Raw genomic sequence first — 21,814 nt, 5'->3', positions numbered from 1 at the left:
ATGCTGTGCTGCTCACTTGGAAGTGGATGTTTTATTTCCATCCCAGAAACTTTATCGACATGAAGAGATATTTTGCTAGCTTGATGCATTTGATATAAATTTTAACATTATTTTGATGCAGACCATCTGCAGTCCAGATTTGAAGCCTGAATTTAAAGGCTCAAGTTGTTCCTTTAATTTCTCAGACATTTTATGTTTTTAACCTTGAGATAATTGAAAGACTGTGAGTAAGCACAGCAGTTATCAATAGGATAAGCATAGCAGAATGCAGATACATTGTAGGGAAAGCAATATTTTCAGAGGGAGAAAGGTGCTGTTTTCCCAGTGGACAAACCCACAGATCTCTGTTGGGATTTTTGAGGTGAATGTAACTGTATTGATAATACGTAATTAGTACTTGTATTAGCCCCGTGTAACAATGAGCATGAGAATAAAAGGTTTTGGCTTTACAGTCAGATTATTCAATGGCTATTTTAGCTGCTTTGATGTGCACTGTAATTTTATTTCAAAAGAAAGGAAAGTTCCGAGTCAAATCAGGAGGATTCAATGTATTCAGTCAGTCTGAGTATTACTCCCCAGTTGTTTGGCTTTAAAATGAGCTGTGTCTGCTTTTGTTATTTCTGTTTTGGAATTACTAAGTTCTTCTATAAAGATTAATTGGAAAAATAAATGGGATAAGCTAATTTACATAGTAGCACTGATTATTTTGACAAAATAGAAAGCCATGAAATAGAAGTGATTATATGTTGCAGTATACTGCTTTACAAGATGGTATTGAGTGGAGAAGGAAGCTGCGTATTTTTAGTTATCAGAGCTGCAATGACAGGGAACCTTTCTCAGCTTCAGCTGCTGTTACCGAAACATCCGCTTATATCCTAAACCCCTTAATGCCAGAAGATCTGAAACATTGGACAGCCTTTCCACGTAAGGCCAACAGATCTTTCACATTCTTTAGCTGTCTAAATAAAATTTTGTAAAATAACAGGGAAAATGTAAGGAAGAGAAATGCTTTTTTTGTTTGGTTTTTTAAATACATACATACATGCCTCTTTTTTAAGAAAATAAGACTTTTTTAAACATTTGCAGGTTGTAGCATAGATTTATCTACACTGGCTTCCTTAGTGCATTTGATAGAAACGTACTGATAGAATAATCATGATTACTTGTGTGCAAGATAACCACCCAGCCAAATATGCATACCTAGTAGCTCAGAGCAAGCACTGCATTACAAGGTGACATCTTCAACATTCACAAGATTGTGACAAGTTCATTTATACACACTGAAAAATTGTAATTAATTAAAAAAAGTCAGTGTCTTATGAATATTAAATTTTCATTTATGATGTGATGATATTTCAGTAACACAAGTCATTGGAATTTTTCAGTACTAATAAGCTTTTCAGTCTAAAAGAACCAAGTAAAATTTGTATTTTCTTTTTAAATAGAGCAAAGTTGATCTCGAAAAGGAGTTTGTACTTGATGAACATATGGAGAAGATTAACAGGTATTCAGCAATCTTTCTTTTGGATAGAGAACATTAAGTTAAATCCAGTAACAGTATTAGTGTTCCACAGATAAGGTGATAGAAATGACATTCCGGTTAGTCATTTAAACTTTTTTGTCTTTAGGGAGCTTTATCTGCAGCTCATTTAATATTTCACTCATCAATATATTAAATACTTGAGCATGTTTGCCCAATTCATACACCATTATATTAAGCAACTACCCTATGACACATTAAAATGAACATTTTCTGTAGGAATTGGATGGGAATATGAGAGTAATTGTTCAGCTGGACAGGAAGCGTTACGTAGCACATTTATACTCATTGCTTAAGGCCACTTCTATGAACTTCTGTGTATCAAAAAAGGAAGGAGAGTGATAAGAAGCAGCTAAAACTCTTGAAGAAGGATGGCAGTAATGGAGTTTAGAGACAAAAGATGTTGACAGGGAACCAGTAGAATGGAGCTGATAGCTAAAGATTTGATGTGTTATAAAAATACAGATCAGACCGATGGTAGTAATTAAAGTCTCTGGATAAATATCAGAGTTTGTAAGTGAGGTTTATTGAAATTAGAGATTTGTAAAAGAAGAGGAGATGCCTGTCAACTGAGTTACTTAAAACTGAACCACAGGGAACACATTGCTAAAAAAAGCCAAATCAGCTGGTTACACTCTGTTTCTAATTTGTGTTACTAGCACTTCACAGGGAAGAGGAAGGCTGAAGCAGTTCATTCATTTATTATTTTTTTTTCTTTTAGTATTTTTTCAGCAAATAGTATGGAAGAAATTGTTGAAAAATTAAAGCAAGATGGTTCTCCTTTTGCCATTAAGCAACTAGAGGTAATATCTTCTATGTTATTTTTGTTAGAGATTTTAAGTCTGGTTCTGTACTTTCTTATCATAGGGCAAACTTTAGTCATCTCATTAACATAATTTATACTACAAACACCAGTAGGACATTGGACTGAGATCCTCAGGTTTTCATATGTAGTCCTGTGGGATTGTCAGTAGTTCTAAGCGGACAAGAATATGCCTCTGTAGAACCACACAATGCGAATACTATCATATGTTGCATAAAATTGTAATCTAGTAAAAAAACGAAAACCAAACAAACTCTCCCTTTTCCACTCCCCATGATCAGGGGGTTGTTGGTGACAAAGGTTCCTTTTATAGCTTCTCATTTTATTGCCAAGGGTTGGAATAAAAAAGTGCCAGAACAATGTTGTTTGATTTCTTCCATTCCAGATACCTCATTTGTGTAAACAGCAAGCAATTTATCATCACAAAGTATTTTTTGATCTTTTTAATGCATTTCTGACTGTTAGATGTAGTCACTACTCAAAAAACATACAGTAATACTACACACTTAATACAAAATTTGGCGTTAAAAGCAAGAAGCAACTTATTTTCATTTATAAGTAATAGGTGAATTTTCTTCCTTTGAAGTGTCTGTATTCAGTTGTTTTGTAATAGTTTATCTTGGAGCTATTCAAATATTACTTACAACTGGATAGAACACAAGCATTCCTCCAACAAAAGCTGTGTTTCAACCTTAGTTACAGCTCACAGAAGAAATCCTGCTCTTGTAATAAAACATCTTTCATCTGAGCAGAAGAACTATCATTTTATAATGTAGTACCATTAACATTAGGCATCCTGTCCCAGATACACGGATACATTTTTTGTTTTAATTAAAGATTTAAGATTTTCTCAGTGGAACTCTCCAGTGGTTTTTGAGAAAGGAGGTTTTAAAATTATCTTTGTGCCAAGCAGTATGCCTAGTACATTACAAGAAGTTTAGCATATATATTACAAAAGCAAAACTGAATGAAAGGGAAAGCTAGTTTTTTTCCCCACTTCTATTCAAGTTTCATTGAACAAAGTAGTTAAATGAGACTACCATCACGGCTTTCCCCCAAACTATACAGGCTGTATGATTCAGTTCTTCACTTTTTCCCTATCTTAGAGATGGCAGAGAAAGTACTTACATTAAGGTCTGTTGAGACAGTTTGATAGCACGTTAATCGCAGTCAGTTTTGGTGGCTTTTATTTCTTTATAGTACTGAATTACAAGGCAGAATTTTATTCGTAGATTTTATAACGCTTAATATAATTCTGCAGGGATATTGTATTTCTTAGATTCAGTGAAAGTTGAAAACAAACAAGAATTATTTGCATATAGCTCTTCCTAAATTAATTTCATATAATTTTATGGCACTTTAAAACAGAATCAGACCTAGTAGAACTTTTAAAAATAGCATATGGCCTTTAAAGGGGGCTTTGTTCAAAATACAGTTTCTACTACAAAAGATGCAAGGGACCACTTTGTTGCTGAAATATGTGAACTAGATAATTTGTTATGCCACGTTTGCTCTAGTTACTCAAACCTTCTTGATTTGCTTCCTTCATCTGCAGCCTCATAACTCAGATCTCCTCTGTTAAAAAAAGTGTTCTTGTTCCTTGTTGTTTAGGGGGGTTTGTTCCATATCTTTAATTTAGAACTTAAAACTATGTGATCTACTTCAAAGTTATGATTTTGTGTAATTGATTTTTTTTTTTTAATTCCTGAACAAAAAAAATCGCTCTTTTGTTGCTTCTTTGGTTTTCTTATATCATGTCTTTAACAGAACTTTATAGCAGCTTTTTTCTTTCACAATTCCTAAATGAATTCCTAAATGAATGGCTGTCCTTGGAGGGGACAGAAATTCCTGAACACTTGTCTCAAGGGATCAGACTGTGTTAATATGAGTTGCTTCTGTCCATACAGAAATCTGGGAAAACACCCCACCAAACCACACCCCACATTTTCTAGAAGGTGCAAGGCTTATTAGTGTGAACAAGTATAGAAGTTTCAGACAAGTTTCTTAACAGCACACATTCTGTGCTCAGCAGTAGGATTAAGTAAGCTTCTAGGATCAGATCCTTAATTTCTTCTGTGAAAGATCCACAAAACCGAAGAAGGAAAATGCATTTGTGGGAGACAAAATTAAATAGGGATTCAGGTATAAATCTGGCTTTCTCCAGGAAATGCTTGCTAGTTAAACTGGAGGGTTTGTTTTACTAGGGAAGCAGAGCTGTAATTAAACTTAATTGTAGCTGGAGGAAGAATGGTAGCTTGCACCCTGGCAGTTGAGCATTTTACAGCACTACAGAGAGCACTGGCCTGCTGTGACACCCCTCGGAGGCGCGGAGTTCAAAGAACTGGGAAGAGCAGGGAACACGTAGCAAAACCATGACAGATTATCAGACGTGATTCTTGATAGCAGTTCGCTGACTTGTGTGAAGCAAGTCATTTTCCTCATCAGTAGTATCACAAGACCAAGGGTGCGTCCATAGATGACAGTCTCCTGTCACTCTGTGAAGCCAAGGTTTCACTTTAGTGTCGAGGTGCAGGAACAACAGCACATTCAAATGATAAATATAGAGACTGTAAAGGATTCAGTAACAACAATGTGTAAGCTCGTTTCCCTTATTATGATATGTATTAATAAGCTTATGGAATAAGCCCTAACTGAAAGTCTAATGCAGACACCCTAATTTGGGGGTACACCTTGGTACAGCCACACCTTGGATGTACAGGTACCTTTTAGAGTTAATAAAAATGGAACTGCTAGTTCTGCTGTAATCCAGACATGCTGCGAGCCATGCTATCCCAGGTATCCTGTTCTGTTCAATCTACAGTACTTCTGCTTTGAACTTGCAAAACATGCCTGCTTGACAGGCTTTCACATATCTGATACTAAAGTGATTTGCATGAATAAGAGTATAAAGTTGTCAAAATTCTACTTGAGAATGGCTTCATGATTTAAATCACATTTTGAACGCAGTTACAAATACGTAGAAAGCTAGAATACTAACACACTTTTTGAACTCATTGCAAAATATTTTTAAATCGTTTTACTTTATAGCATTAATTTGTTTTCAGGATTTACACAAGCCAAAAGGCTTTAATCTGAGTGACAGAAGTACCACTTCTAATTAGATGAAGTAAGCATGCGGGGTCAAAACTTGAAAAGGATGAGATCACAGAACGGTTTGGGGTGGAAGGGACCTTTAGAGGCCGTTTAGCCCAACCCCCCTGCAGTGAGCAGGGACATCTCCAACTGGATCAGGTTGCTCAGAGCCTTGACCAACCTGGCCTTGAACATTTCCAGGGATGGGGCATCAACCACCTCTCTGGGCAACCTGTGCCAGTGTTTCACCACCCTTATCATAAAAATTTCTTCCTTATATCCAGTCTAAATCTAATCTCTTCCAGTTTAAAGCCATTACCCCTCATCCTATCACATCAGGCCCTGCTAAAAAGTTTGTCCCCATCTTTCTTACAAGCCTCCTTTAAGTATTGAAAGGCCTTGGTTTTCACGTGCTTTCTTACTGCTTTTTTTGGCAGCACAGTGCACCTTCTGAGCACTGATGCTTCATGATTTAATAGCCTTCATTGTTCCTGAATGAATTCCAGTGTAGTGCGCAGGACACTGCAGAGACTAAAAATTACAAGACACTTTGTCCAGATCTACTGTTCAGGCTGGGATGCAGACACTATCTCCTGAAACTTTAAATGGGTGTGCAGCAAGTGGGTGAAAGATCACAGGAATGAAGCTGGATGGTATCTTGGTGGTGTTGAATTCAAGTACAGTGTTCTGAAACCCTGTTAGCAAACCAGTAAGAGCATGATATATCTGTCCTTAAGGAGCTTTCCTGTGATGCTTTGGCTAGACACTCGTATTTTGACAAAGCTCATCCAGAACCATTGTTCGGTGCAGATGAACCAATGCTTTGGCATCTCAGAAAGTGATGGGTGTCTTCATCTATAGCAAAGAAAGTGATACACTGAACCTCTGGGAGGCTTTTTTGTTTGTTTTTAACTTAAAGCCTCCCTCACAGACCATCAGCAGCTCAGGTCAGAAACCTTAATGGGCCTTGGAGACAAAAGATGCAGCCACTATTCCAGCTGTTACTCTTGTAAGGGACTCCGCTGAGTCCGCACCACTTAATTCCATCACCTTCTGATACTTTCTTACTGGAATTCAGGTCTATTGCAAATTCAGCTTGTAGCTTTCGGGATCATTATGTTGAAATCAAGATGGTCTCAAAGATACTGGAATGGATGTCAAATACTTCTATAAAGACTTCTTTGCATTTTAGTACTCCCCACTTCAGCCTATCCTATCTCCTTTGCAGGCTTGTTCCCTAGCACCAACCCCCTCCTCCTCTTTGTACAGAGGATTTATTTATAGATACACTGGTGACTCATTTTTCTGCAATTACACCTACCCATTTTCTTTCCTTGTTCTTCTTCCTTCAGCTTGATTTATTGCAGTGCCTCCTCCACCTTCAGCCTCATTGATATGCCAAGATAACCAGTCCAGTGCATCCAGCAGCTGCCTTAAGTGCTGTTTTCAGATCTTCCCCATTTCAGTGCATTCTTAGGCCAGAAAGAACTTGCTATTGCCTTTTCATCTAGGGAACCCTCTGGTTGCACTGTGCATACCCTTTAACCTGATCTGAGCAGACTTTCTCCTCTAGATGACAGAATGTGAAACTCAAAGGAGAAAAGGTCAGTTCAAAGGTAAAGCCAGCAAGAGCACATTACAGGAAATAAGGGGTCCAGTTAAGAGTCGCAATCCGAGACCTACATAGTGGTGTAATTACAGGTATAGCTAGTTTCTCTAGCTGCTGAAAGGCAGCTTGTTGTTGGAGGGCTTAACCAGAACTCAGGAAACTTTGCCAGCATTAGTTCTTTCTAAACCAGCTTCTCTCTCAAGCGAAGTGGTCAACATGCAAAGAACAGAACCAGGGCTTTTAAGGTACAGTTGCACAGCCTCCTGCCTGTATAGCAATTGCCTGTTTTCCAGCTTAACCAGGCAAAATGGGTCACAGCTGTATCAGCTGGTGTCTGGAGAGGGATGAAGAGTAATTGGGAGCCAGAAAAAAATGTTAATGTTGATGACCTGCCATTTCGGTCTGAGTAAGGAGTCTCATGTCTGCAATGAAAATAATGTAAAGAGGCAAATCTTCCCATCTGCCGCTTTTCAGTAGCGGTAAAAACCTCCTAATTAACAGGAAACATCTATTGTACTGTGAATAATACAGAGCTTTTAGTTGTGTTTACAGGGGAAGAAGAGTCTTGTTTAGAGTAAGAAAACAAAGATCAACAACAGTAAGATTTAGCTCCTTTCCCCCACAACCCTGAAAGCTTTGAAGTTCAGTTCTGTTTTCTTAACTGGGTTTTCGTCTTTCTCCCCACCTCCCCTACTGTTTCCTGGCATGCTGTTAACTGAGGATAGTCATCAGAGCCAGATTTACAGCATTTGTTTGTGTGCCGTAAACAGATCCAGTCTGGTGCATAATATTCATAGCCGGTACCTCTGTCAAAAGATGACAGGCAAGACCTCCAGGCTTCCTGTCAGCAGAGCAGTGGAGGGCTAAATTACTGCGGTATCTGTTGATTGCAGACAAGAAGCCTGGACAAATATGCATTTATGCTTGTTTTCTTTGAATTTTTTTCTTCTTGGCATATTGTCTAGCCTTTACAGATGATCATAAAGCAACTACTTCAGGTTTGTGGCTGATCTCACTAGTATTACCTTGCTACTCTGACTGTTGTACCAAATAGGACTTAAATGCTGTACAATACTAATATCAGCTACAATATCAAGTAACATCTAAGAGCAATTCAGACTATATGTATGATATTCAAAAATGGAGTATAATTGCTTGTAACACTCATCTTCACTTCTCAAAAGAATCTGCTTGGAAATGGCTTTCAAGCTGCATTAGATTCTCTGGCTAGTAGTAATTTGATCATGAATGATGTGACTTTAGGAGTCTTAGGCTTTCCACCAGCGATGGCATACATCTGAGAGATCTTGCTGATATGAGTTTATGCGATGAAGTTCATTTAGTATGACAGCATGGTGGGAGGGAACAGGAGGAATAGGTGTCACTTAAGTGAGCTCAGGGAGAAGAGTGCCATCATTTACTTGACAAAGTTTAAAATGCAAGAGAGACAGACTTGCAAATGTGTCCAAATTGAAGAGCATAAAAATAACTGTTGATGTCTTCCCCAGACTATTAAGAAGATGTCACCTACATCCTTAAAGATAGCTCTCAGACAGCTCAGAGAAGGAGCTTCCATGAGCTTACAAGAAGTACTCACGATGGAATACAGACTGAGCCAAGCATGCATGGTAAGCAGGCAGCTGAGCGCTTTCTCTCTTTCCAGTCATGGAGGGGTAGCAAGTCTATCAGAGACCAAGTCTTGTATGGGTTACATCAAGGGCTCACAATTTATAGGTTTTCATTTTCAATATGCGTATTAGTTAGCCGTCACTTTCCTTTTTCCAGTGCTCTGTCTTTATATGCAGCTTGAAGGAGACTACAATAACGATGGTCAGACAGGAGCAGTGGAGCACTTTTGTTAAGAAAAATATGATACACAGAAAGTTTTGTATCTGGACCATAATTTTAAAATTCTGGTGTTCTTGAACAGATTTCCTATTTAAATTTCTTGGTCCTCAGTTCCCATCAGCAGGATGGGAATTGTTCTGTATCACTCCTTTCAGGAGTGCTGTGATATATTTTATCCAGATACTCATCCCTTACTACAAATAGTACTAAAATCTCTTGTTTTCTTTAATAAATTTGAGGAAGTGATCCTTTAAGTAGAACAGAGTTGCTAACTGAATTATCTGAACCAGTTCCACATAAAGCTTCCAATGGCATCCTTATTATTAGTTTTGTCACATTTTAAAGTGAGATTTTTATGTATCTGATTAAATGATTTGTTATAGTTAAAGTAAACACTTAACAAGTGTGAAAATGTATCTAATTCTGGTATGTTGTAGTGCCTGACAGTATCCTGTCTTTCCTGAAACTAGTCTCGTTGCTCCATTCCTAGTGAAGCATCCTTGGGGATTTAAAATGTTATGTTTACCTTTATAACAAGTAACTGGATGTTTCCAGGATTCCGTTTAACTGCTAAGTGTTCCAAGTATGCAGAATACATCAGAGTTCCTGAAGACTGGCCTTTCTCTAAAGAATTTCTGATCCTACACATCTTAGCCTCCATCACACAAAACTCTTTAGAAAAAGGTATGAGATCTAGCACAGAGAGAGGGCTTGCACTGCGTTAAAGTTGGCTCATCAGCTACAGTTCAGACTGGTTTTTAAGAGCTGTGGCTGCATGCAAGCAAGAGGCTATAAAGATCTTTAGTAAGTAAAGAGAAAGTAGGACCAGATGAGAACAGTACAAGTGGGATTTAAGCAAATTTTGAGAACTTGCATTTCAAGCAGAAGAGGGATAGTGAAAGATGGGACAAGTAAAATCTGTCATGTTACAGCTTTTGTTTTTTTTCCCCCTTTCAGAGAGGCCATGACTTCTATGAAGGGGTTCGAGCAGGTAAGCATGCACACCAGAAATGTTTCTCAAACTTAATAATATGCAAACTCACTGTTGTGTTGCTTCTCTGGAGGTTAAGAAAAGTGCATATAGCAACAGCCCAGAGAACACTTCCCAGCTTGCTACAGTTTTTGCTTATTGGACTCCTATATGGCCAAAATTTATTATTTGTTCCAAAGTGTAACAGCCATGTTGTTTCCTTGGTGTAATCTCAGTTTACTAACGTTATTTATCCACCTGGCAACACAGCACCATGAAAAGGTTTTACCAGTTCATTGGGAAACTTCAAAATATATTTAATGGTGACAGGAGTGAGTAGCTATGTGTATCATTTGTGTGTCCAGATTTAGTGTTGCCACATAGCTGATTCAGCCAGCTATAAGATGGTTTAAGACTCAAAGTAAAGAACAACCATTTGCGTAGAATTGTTACAACAGAGACTACTTTCACCCATGTCCAAAATATCTCTGTATATTATATATAATATATATAACATACAGTATATATAGACTGTATATATATAATAGTAGGAGGTGTCTTACTATTAAAAAACCGTATATGTAATCTTAACATTAAGTAATTCAGCATTTTAAGGCATTAGTCATGATAGATAGTGGTAAAAGCAGAGCATCAGCTCAGCAAGTTCATCTAGGGGACAGACTTAGATTCTGTCCTTGATTCTACTGCCGATTCACTCTGCAGTTTGTCAAACCCAATGTCACATCTGTTAGAAACTGTAGTAATTATTTATGTACTATTCAGCACAAGGTGAAACAAAGCACAGACATTTCCTTTTCCAAGGAGCTTACAGTACAAGATGTTTGGATGAATAACACTTAGGAGTTGAGGGAACCTGGCTTTTAATTCACAGTTACATACTTGAGTATTTATTATCACCACCTCCTCATTTTTTTATCTCTTTTTTTCCTTAAAATTGTTTCTCTTGTTTAAGAGTGGTGCAGAATCTGACTCAAGATCATTTTTCTAGTTGGGTCTAATCTCATAAAAATCATTATCAAACAATGTGCTGAGCATCCTTTTTAATAGGAAGATGATTAAGTACTTCACAGGATCAACCATAGTGAATAAAACTGAAAATGATAAAAAATGCTAATTTAAGTATTAGCTTTTTCTTTATTAAAAGATTACATTCCAAGCATTTAAGAGTCAGCCGTTGACCCTGTCTACCACAAGAGGATCTACCACAAAGTAAAGTTAAGATATAATAATCAGATTTTAGTTTTTGAAGATTGTTTCTCAGCAGTAATGGCCGTACATCAGGTTTTAATAACAGCTTTTATCTGCTCCAAACCATAATTGTAATAGGAATACTAGGGAAGTAGTTTGTTTGAAAGCTTTTTAAACCTGCTTTGACACAAGGTCAAAATTTCATTTTTCTTTTAGCCAGTTTTCTTGCAACCAGACTGAAAATCTGCTGGCAAACAGTCTTCCCCATTTATGAGTCTTGTGAGTGGAGCTACTAAAGAAAAGCCAAAACCCTTAAAACATAAAAAAAATACACAGATCGTATTTCATCATATTTCAACAACATTTTCCCATATAATGGTAAATGTGGTCTCTGAACACTTTAGTTATCCATTTTTCACCTTGATTTATAGAATAACGCATAAACTAAGAAATGCATAGCTCTGGGTAACTTCCAGTAATTTTGTTTTTTTAATTCTTAAGCATAAGTGGTCACTTTTGAGTCAGTGCTCAAACGTATCGAGGTAGAGCACAATCTCAGCAGCCAGAGAGGACAAAAATCTGTTAAATTCTCCTCCTAACTATTTCTGCAGGAATGTACACTTCAAATGGTATCGCAAAGGCCTCCTACGTATTGCTGATCCTGCAAAGATCTTCCTTCTCTATGGCTGCTGCCCTCTCTCTCCTGCAGTGCTAGCAGCTGGCAGACGTCAGCCTTGCCCTGGGCACACAAACCCCTGCAGTCAGTGTGCAGGTAGAGAGATTTCACTGCAACTAACAGAATTGCAGGTGCTTGCAAACGTCGGGGTTTTGACTGCGCTGAATGAAGCTAAACAATAGAACAGTAACTGAACTCCAGTAAAATCACTGCTACTGAACAGAGGGTTAGGGATATATATATATATATTTTTTTTTTTTTTTAAAGCTAAAACACAAGAACAAACCCTTAACACAATGTCTGTGTTCTTTTATCTTAAGGAACTTTCTTTAGCCTACCTTAGAAGTCTTGAGAATTTTTGTTCTGTTCTTGTAGCGATTGATATCTCAGGCTGGAGAAACACAAAATACACAGGAGTTCATGCAGAAAGGGAATATTTTCACAATACTATTCAAAAACAAATATTAGTATAAGATTATAGTATATATATAAATATTAGCATATAGATTATAAGATGAAAAATTTCATTGGAGAGACCATCGTGAGCATTCAGTTTATCCACTGCAGTAAAACTCACCACAGATCCAAACAGAACAATTAACTTCATTACACAGCAGTGCCATAGAGTGGGGAATTATCAACAGTTACTACTGTATTTCAGAGTTGAAGCTGTAGTAATATACACGTGGACTTCGCCACCCCCTGCTCTGTAATTTAAAGCATCTCTTGTCAGTGTTGTCTTGTGTGGATAACAGTTAAGATTCTTTTGGCCAGACTGTGAACTTTCAACTCAAGTTGAAGAAAATCATTAGATAAGTATTACTCTGATGGAATAAATATAGTTGATTTAGGACAATTATGTGTTTTGACCCAAACCAATCAATGGCTTCACATCCCAATGTTTAAAATTTACTTGTAGGACCATAACTTTTCAGTAAGTTACCCAGCTGAACGATCCACTAAAGTCACTCTTTTACAGCACATTTCTGTTAAAGAATTGCCCCTGTGGATTCCAGTCTCTGTGGAATTGCAGCTTCTAGCTATACAATGGGTTTCTTTTCAAAATCAGTGTTTATTTGTATCCAAGAAGACCTTTGTCCTCTGTTTGCAGGTAAACAGATGCAGGGCCTTTCTCTTTGGAGATACAAGCCAGAGAGTTGTGATGTCTGTACATCTTCAGCTACAGAAACATTAATTAGCACAGTCGGCATTTGAGTAGTGGTATTTATTTTCTAGGTATTTTCCAAGGGTTGTTTATAGAAGGAAAGTTAAGAAGCTTTCAAGTCACATTTTAGAACACAAACTGACATAACACCCATCTTTTGGTAAGACACAATCTTTAGGTGGGCATTCTTTCCACTGAACTTAAAAACCAACCCCTTTACACATTTCTCATCCTGGATGGTTCTAGTTTAGTCACCAAGAACAAAGCCCATTCAGAAAAACAAGACAACTTACCAAAAAACAGCTGTTATTCACAATGTCTAGTATCTGTGAGCATCTTCTGTTCCCGTGCCTTTAAAACCATCCTACTCTGAGGTCTTTATCAGAGAAAACCAAACAAATTCTGCTTTCAGCATAGGAACCAGGGAGGTGCTTCCTGCCCGTCCTCCCTCATATGCTGTGGGCGTGTTGGTCAGGAGGTCTCCAGGACACAGGTGCACCTCCAGATCACGCGCTGGTATCACACATCTGAAGGCAATGTGTGCTGAGGAGGGATGCTGGGTGGTCAGTGCATCCTAGAGAGCCACAGTTACTATAGGTGTTCTTTTTTTAAATTCTAAAAAGTTCACATTTTGAGGAGCACCTTTACAGGTTTTCTTGGGGCCAGAAAGGTACGAGGAGGGACGCTCTGGAATTCCATTCACCCTGGTCATTTTTACACACAAATAAACTCTGTTGCTATTGTTTGCTAGTGCAGCTGTTCCTGCTGACACGCCTTCAACATTCAGGTGATGCAGGGAATGCTTTTTGAGGATTGGTATTTTCCTGTTACACTTTTACACGCAATTCATTCACTGATGATTTTATCTTCAGTGACGTATTTCCCAGGATACAGTGTAAAGTATACATATTAAGATTATACAAATCTTCACAGTTAAAGCTACGTAGGCCTGCAGTATCTGTTAGTATTTACAAATAAATATTCTTGATTTTCCCACAGAGATAGTCTGCTTTACTCTTTCCTCATTGGTTATTTCATTATTAGTTAATATGATGTGTTTAAATTGGCTTTAGTAGGCATTTAACGCCTACTTTGAGGCATCTCCTGTACTCTACAAAGAGTCAGATTTTGCAGAGAGATGTGAAAGCCCTTGTCCAAAAGGAGCCTTATTCATACTGGTCCCAGTTTCATATGGAAAAACCAGAAGATGGCAAGAGTAGTAGGTCTGACAGAAAGCACTCATTTCAGGTCTTCAAAGCTTGGGCCGCTTCTGATGTGTTCCACTGTTCCTGGTATCATCAGGCGGCTCCAGATGCGTCTCTAGACAGGTCACAGCTCAAGAATTTTTATTAGAGTAGAAATATATCTATATTACAAAAACTGTCTTCTCCAGATCATATTGATTTTCCTCCCCCAGGTATTCACTGTCGTTGTCTGTCTTGATGAAATCTGAAGTCATCTTAATTAGAGAAAGTTTACAAGTAACTTTTGTGTTTTTATACTTCACCTGACAGTGCTGATTGACAGAGACCAAGCCCCCAAATGGAAGCCAGCTGCTCTAGAAGATGTCAGCGATGAATTTGTGGATGATTGTTTCAAGCCATTGGGAGACAATGATCTCAAGTTGTAAAGATCAAGCCTAATCACATCCTATACATCTGCTGAAATCTGTGATATAAAAATTAATAGTAGTGTGATAAAGTTTGGCCAGACTCTTTTAGCTAGCCTGAGATTTGTAAGTCTAATTTTTTGCATTCAGGAATGTTCTCTTTTGTTATACTGCCATAATGACAAAATAATTGTATCTCTGGTTAATAAGGGGGAAAATTACGGTAAATTGTTATTTTTACCGCTTTATACAATAATTAACATTTAATTTTTTGTATCAACTCTTAGCTTAGGAGGAGCCTTTGGGGGAGACAGCATAGTTAAGGGATGACCTAGCAGTAAGAAGTCAGGAGACCTCTGTGCACTTGGCTCTGTCACTGGTCTGTTAAATTGGGATTGTGCCTCAGCTTCTTCTCTATGTAATGAAAATAAAATACACTTACAGCTTTAAACAGTCAGAGCTGCAAAGGAAAATGCAAGACATGCCAAATCCATGATGTTAAGTAGGCTTTTAAATAAAAGGTCAGACTGACACATGATTAGTGTGAGAGCAAGAAATTGTTCTATTGATTTAACATTTGGTCTTGCTGGGGGTGATGTAGACATTGTTTCGAATGTCATCATACTGCCAGAGCCCGGAGCACACTTCTGTTTGCTTGTAAAACCCATTTTTTTTTTTAAATGCCATTAAGTTTGACTGAACTGCATAATTAGTTTTTTGTTATTTCGAAAATTGCTAGTTTTTCCCGGCCTTACAGTGGCGAAGCAAGAACCGTCCCAGCCCTCGCTCTGCACACCAAGCAGCGCGTTTCCCGCTGACGCGAGTGAGTGCCCGTCTGGTGATGTCGGTGGCGGAGGCAGCCTGGCCCTCACGCTGCAGGTGGCTGGCGTTTTATCGGTCACACCAACGAACCCGGCTTCCCGTTCGCTTGTGCCCACGAACATCCTGTCTGCTGCGTGCAAAATTTGTGAAAATGAAGGATAACACCCCAATATGTATTGAAGACGATAACCAATAGGGGAAAACAGGAAATATCCGCTGCTATATGGATCGTATAGTTTTTTAATGCAACATCTCCTAACAAATGTATTTCTTGGGATCAAAATTTAAATATACATCGAAAAACCTTCATTGTCTGTGCATTAAAGGTTGCTGGGTTCTGATACTAATAATACTCAAAGTCATGTGACGTAACCAGAGCCCCTTGATGAAAGTGTAATCTCTCTGGGGGGTAAAATTAATTTTTCTCTTGCGTGTGCAACACATAGCTACTAACCTTTCTTCAACGTTAAGACTGCGTGCTTTTTTATGGTTGATCAAATCATAAGTCAGTATCTCTTCCTACTTGTTTGTACAGTTATAGGCAGGTCACAAGTACAAATTTTGGCCTCTCTGAAGATGAACCACGGAGACTCAAAGGAAGAAAACTTTTGTTCAGATAGGATAGTCAGTAACGAGCACTGGGGAATCGAAAAGTCAGAGCTACAGCAGAACCATTGTGGGGTTTTCAACACTGGGCAGTTTTTATTCCGGACAGTAATGGTCTACACCGGCTTACGGCTCCTTCCTGCCTCGAAGCTGTTGCCTGGAAACAAAGTCCAGGGAATTCAGGCGTCAAGGTGAACTACTAGGGTGACTTTCAAAGAATTAGAGGTGAGCAAAATGGAGAGCAAAAGCAAGAAAAACTGGCACCTTGCTTTGTCACAAGAATGTTCAAGATACAATTGTGAAAATTTCAGCTGCGTGTTCATGTTACCATGTACATATTTGTTATGAGACAGTCCTTGAGCTTGTTTTCAAAAAATAGTTGAGAGATTTCATTAATACCTTTAGGGTAATTCTGAAAACATGACTTGAATTTCCACCTCACACTGGTTCTGTCAGAAATGTAAACCTCCCCCCTTCTTTTTTAGAATTTTTCTATGTTTTAGATTCTTAAACAATGGCTATTTTTATTTTTTAAAAAATGATTCATTCCATTATTTCTGTACAAAAGGAGCAATCTTCAGTGACTACACTTAGTGAAAAACACAGTAACCCCAGGGAGCAGGGATCATGCCTTCTCTGACCGAAAAGGACTTAGTGTACTTCTGAATCAGTAAACTTTGACTTGCCTGTTCAGTTGCTTCCAAAATTTACATGAACAGCAATCATCCCAAACTCACGGCAACACGATCCTGTGCAGTTTGTGCACTTTTATCAAACACAAGTCATACAAGCAGATGGTAAGTTTAATTTTATTTGGTCCACAAGAAAATATTTTCCACAAAAAAATATTGTAAAAATATATTGTAGTGTGCTTCATTTGGGAACACTGATGTGTCTTACTCCAGAAATGTCAGTTTTACAAAGTTGTGCTGCAGTTAACGTGTTTTGAACCATTATTAGTATGTCAAGTCAGTCACAGCGTACCCACTCAGACTATACTTATGTTTCCCGGAGAAAACACAAAGCAAATGTATTTTTAACTCCAAAATAGAAGTAAATGGTTTTGCAGAGTATGCCAGTCCCATAGTGGCGTGCCATTATTACACAAAATCAAGGCAAAGAATCAGTGGCAACTTAGCTGGAAAGCCACTATAAGACTACAGCAGAGCTTACAGTAATCTAATGATAAGTAAACAGATGTAATTTGATTTAGGTAAAGTCTTGTTATTATGTATTAGTATTGTGCCTTTAAACACACAGTAGAACTCTGGAAAGAGATCTCCTTCAATCTCTCACCAGGCTTTAGTATTGAACAGATTTTTTTTTTCTTAAGGGTAGGTGTACTATTTATTAAGGACAGCATCTGTAAAAGAGATGATTTTCCTAGTGAGAAGCTGTCTCCCCGTCGTTTGCGAGCCTGTTTGCTTTCCACATGCTGCGTGCTTTCCCTGAAGTGCCAGCGTCATAGAAAGCACCAGGAACCAGCTGGACCTGCCCTTCAGGCCGTGTGAAGCTGCTGTCGCCTTGCAGCGCGAGCGAGGGAAGACAGGCTTCATGGCTGCAGGTAAGCAGCAGGTGCTTCATGGCTGCAGGTAAGCAGCAGGTGCTTCATGGCTGCAGGTAAGCAGCAGGCGGTTCAGGCGCTCTCGCGTTAGGGGTGGCCCTCTGAGCAGGCACCGCAGCCGTCCCACACAGCGGGGACTCCGAACGGAAGCCCGCTGTGATGCCTATTTAATTATACCCAGGGAACTTTCTCCTTTGGGGAAATGTGGAGTAGTTATCGGTACGGATGCTACGATGTAAACTTTTGGCTATTTTATATTATTTTATAATTCTGCCTGCTGTTGGGCCATGCGGTGGCAGCCTGCCAATGGAGAAGCTGCTTTCAAAAGCGCATCTGATGTTCTGACTCCAGGAGAGCGTCAGATGCTAAGGCTACATCCAAAGAAGGGATCCAAGGCATCGCAACAGCAAGCACCGCAACCCTTAACTCCCCAGGGCAGCCACCGAGGAATTTGTGCAAGGGTCGCGGCAGATACATCTAAGTGCAGTCTTCAAGTGAGTGCCATTTACTATCTGGTATTCACCCCTCTGGCAAATAACACCTATGGAGTTTGGGCTTTATTTTCCTTTTTTTTTTTAATTCCTGTCCTTGGCAGTGTTAACATTCCTGAGTCAGGACTCATGTTACAGGAGGATTGGCCTTTTCTTGTAATAAAGCTTTATTTTAGCTTCAACAAGAATAGGAATCTTTTTTTAATACTGTGGTTAAGCAATATCCAATTAATACGAACTGATCTGATCAGTGTTTTGGTTTTGCTTTTTAATTCACCCTAGTATGTGGCATGGATTTTTTTTAGATAGAGCAAATGTAGGGCATGATCTAGTGTTTTCCATGCTGTAGAGCTTCAAGGGACACCACTGGTAGCAGCAGAATTTAAATGGACCATAATACCTTAGTCCCACTTCACATATGGCTTCAAAGAAGACGACATTACAACATAAGCAGATTTTGTTCCCTTTTTCAGCAAAAGCCTGAGGACAGTCTGAGCACCTGGGCCTGGGCTGGTCAGCATGGTACAAAGAAGCATCTTTCCCCATTTACTCTTGATACAACCACTTCCCCATATAGGTGACTTTCAAATAACTGAGTTTGTGTCACAAAGTTTGCAGAACAGCTCAATTCATAAACTGTCTTAGGTCTGAGGATAAGCTAAAAATAGCAACTGCCGTGGCCCTCTTTCAGCTTGCTCACCACTGCTTGCAAACACCATGCTTAGTAGCATTTACTAGAACTGCATGTACCTTTTAAAGATATAACAGTTTTTGCCAGTATGGAAAGCATTTTTCTATAAAAAGAAAACATAAAATGGAAAGCACTCCGATTTAGGAAAAAAACCTACGTCTCTTAAACTGGCAGAAATAACAGAAAAAGGAACAAACAGGTGCTAAAACCCCAAGCTTCTACAAGGCCTTCGCTTTGCATAAAACACCGGCAAAACTGTAGCTTTAGGACGACCGTGATTAATTCATCCCTTTCTTGGTATCTCAGATGCTAGTTACGAGTACAGCAGGTCAGGCTGCAAGTCCTGGAGATGCAAGCTAGGTGAAGTGGGTAAAGACCGTCGCCCTTTAGCTCGGGGCCGAAGGCTTGCTCACTAACTCAGTGCCTGGGGGCTTCTGTAGCTCGCGTCTGCGTCGCCATGCGCAGTCTCACCGAGGGGTGAGCGATGAGCTTACAGAAGCGGCAGGAAGGCTTACTGTCCCGAGGGTGTGTAACTTCAGAGTGAAGTGTTAGCGTCATGCAGCCGTAGTTCCCACGAAACAAATAGTCCTGGGACGCTGTTGTGTCTTTGAAGGCTCCTTTCACTGGTTAGTGTCAGTAGTTTTTGCACGCCTATCCGGGTTACAGTAAAAAAAACCAAAACAAAATCCCCCCAAATCAGCACCCTAACACGAAAAAAGAAAAAAAAAAAAAAAAACCCAAGCTAAAATACCAAACCGCTTTGGTCTGAACACAGTGATCAGATGTAATTAAACTGTCTTGCTGCAGGATTTTAGAAAACAGCCTTCGTGCGTTTCCAGAAGCCAGAGCATCTGTTAACTATAACGCACTGTTTATCCATATTGTAATGTTTCTCACTGGTTCGCTTAAGAGTGGAAGTTGGACAGAATCATAATCCATACGGTTCCCTGAATACTGCTTGGTTTTATGACATGCTTCTCATCGCCTTCATTATTTTGTGGCTTACAGATTCAGGCAGGTCAAAGCATCAAAGTAGAATTTACGACAGCAGTTATCTTTGCTGCACGTAGACCTTGGTTTCACAAAACGCGGGCGAATTTACCAAGTGTAGAGCTCTTCTCTTTTCACCTACAAACAGCCCACTGATTTTTTTACGCAGTACATACAAACAAGCCAGGCTTTGTTCTTAAGCATCTCTGGGGCCTCTCTGTTAGTGCTTGCACAGTTCAGGGCAGCCACACTCTTACCTTCTTTTTTAACAGTCATTTCTGATCACATTCAACACGTACAAAGACAAGAGTATACTCTACATACAGCTGATAACAAACGACACTGGATTAATAGATTCTACTGCAATCCAATTAGTTTCGTAGCAATACAGATTAAAAGGCCATTTTTCTCACCCACCCTCTCCTCGCAGACACATTCATATAGCGGCATCGCGCTCAGATCACGGCTGATTTTACTTTATTTGCGCGAGCACCGAGTACGACCCGCTCGGCAGACGGGACACTCACTGCGAAGGCAGTCCTGGCCGGTCAGGGCTCAGGGCACGTCGCTCTCGATGTAAGGGATGTCGCTGTATTTGCTTTCAGTCACCGCCCACTGTTTCACCGCCTGATCAAGGATCTCGCGGGAGAGCCGGTGTGCGTAGTCTAGCACGATGGTGCTTGACGGACCTCTCTCATCCGCCTTGGCTGCTATCAGTGATGACTTCTCCCCAGCGCACCCTGCGTTGCTTTCCGTGATCCTTTCATCCTGGATAGCGTTTGAACCTGGAAAGGCATGCTTGGATTTGATGCATCCCATGGTACGTTTGAAAAACGCAGCTGCAAAATTCAGTTCAACAGCATGTTTTGATAACCTGGGGATGGTTTCCTCGTTTGATGCACAGCGTTGCTGCTTCTTGCCAGCGGTTCCAGTTGTTTTCAAACAACAGCACGTCTCCTTTTGTGTCGCTTTACTTCTGAAGAAATCTGTCAAAAGAGCGTTTCACAGAAATGCAATAAATAGTTTGCTGTTCTCAGTGAACTAACTCAAAGGAAAGTTAACTTCCCTTCAGACGCTTGTAGAAGCAACTTTAATAAATCTCTGCATGGTGTGTGTAAAATGTTTTTATCAGTAGCATCCACCTGCTACAAGCAGGCAATGCTTGACCCGCATTCAAGCTGCCTTTGAATGCAATTCCCAGTATGGGATGTAAGCCGTCTAGGAACATAAAGGTCTTCGGAAAAAACCAATCTGTTTCTCCCAAACTGACAACGCGGTGCAATTTTCCTGGATCTGTAAACAAATACCGATTAACTCCAGTGACTGCTGCTGCTAAAGAAAGCACACCCCAAACCCACCCCGCGGAAGCCCCACACAACCAGCACCTAACAAGCCCCCTGCGTCACGGCTGCTGGACGCCCTCGGGGTGGCAGTGACGCTGATTCCCGGTGTCGTTCTGCTGTTGCTGGAGGAGGCTCGAGCACGCAGTCACGAGGCGGTACTCAGCAGCGTTTCGCTTTTTCCCTTGGGAGGTCAGGGAAAGCAGCAGCGGGCTGCTGTGTTCGAGGCAGTTCTGACAGCGCGGGAGCAGCGTTCTGACTAAAGCAGGACAACTCTAGGTCTAGAGAAGGGAGAGCGAGGAACAAAACGCCTGTCAGGGTCCTTCTGTCAAACTCCTCAAGAACCGGAATGTGTCAGCCACAAATTCTGGTATATGTTTTTTTGTTTACTAGCCTACAAAGCTGTTTCACGGGCCACTTTCTCCATACAGGCAAAGCAGAATCTCCTGATATGCCCAACTTCGCCTGGCATGAGCTTACCCGCTCACTAGAGTTAACAGACTGCCAGCCAAAATAAAGACTGTGCTGCACAGAAACCAACTGTTCCCTGCAGCTTCACCCGATGACATCGTACTAAGGTCAGCCAAAGTTAAAGATTTTTCTGTAAATAGCCTTTGAAAACATAATTACGGCAAAGATGTGAAGCCTTATTTATTTGCTTTATACTGGGGGAAATAGGGGCTCCAATCCAGTAACCCGACCGCAGGCAAATATCGGCAATCGATCCCGTCTGCAGGCAAATGGTGCTTCACAGGCAGGATGGGATGT

General features: G+C 39.8%; 2 protein-coding genes across 6 annotated transcripts in view; one reads left to right on the top strand and one right to left on the bottom strand.

Annotated features, from left to right (window-relative positions):
- Window positions 1–15,673, top strand: part of HIBCH (3-hydroxyisobutyryl-CoA hydrolase) — a 43,013-nt gene extending 27,340 nt beyond the window's left edge. Inside the window, exons 10-14 of the mRNA XM_075429958.1 lie at window positions 1,446–1,504; window positions 2,262–2,343; window positions 8,574–8,693; window positions 9,871–9,904; window positions 14,448–15,673. Coding sequence (XP_075286073.1) covers window positions 1,446–1,504; window positions 2,262–2,343; window positions 8,574–8,693; window positions 9,871–9,904; window positions 14,448–14,563 — 411 coding nt within the window. The 3' untranslated portion in view covers window positions 14,564–15,673. The remainder of the gene's footprint in view (window positions 1–1,445; window positions 1,505–2,261; window positions 2,344–8,573; window positions 8,694–9,870; window positions 9,905–14,447) is intronic.
- The window catches only part of AKAP19 (A-kinase anchoring protein 19), a 52,035-nt gene continuing 34,614 nt past the window's right edge, over window positions 4,394–21,814 (bottom strand). For 3 of the 5 annotated variants that reach the window (XM_075429960.1, XM_075429961.1, XM_075429959.1), the window contains one exon: window positions 16,764–20,692. In XM_075429960.1, coding sequence (XP_075286075.1) covers window positions 20,262–20,525 — 264 coding nt within the window. In that variant the 5' untranslated portion in view covers window positions 20,526–20,692 and the 3' untranslated portion in view covers window positions 16,764–20,261. Of the gene's footprint in view, window positions 4,859–12,071; window positions 12,160–16,763; window positions 20,693–21,814 lie in introns of those variants that run through there. The other 2 variants (XR_012764999.1, XM_075429963.1) reach the window with 2 other exon arrangements.

This window comes from Opisthocomus hoazin, chromosome 9 (assembly GCF_030867145.1).
Source record: "Opisthocomus hoazin isolate bOpiHoa1 chromosome 9, bOpiHoa1.hap1, whole genome shotgun sequence".
NCBI lineage: Eukaryota > Metazoa > Chordata > Aves > Opisthocomiformes > Opisthocomidae > Opisthocomus > Opisthocomus hoazin.
The sequence above is the reverse complement of the archived record's forward strand: the minus strand, read 5'-3'. Positions and strand labels throughout refer to the sequence as shown.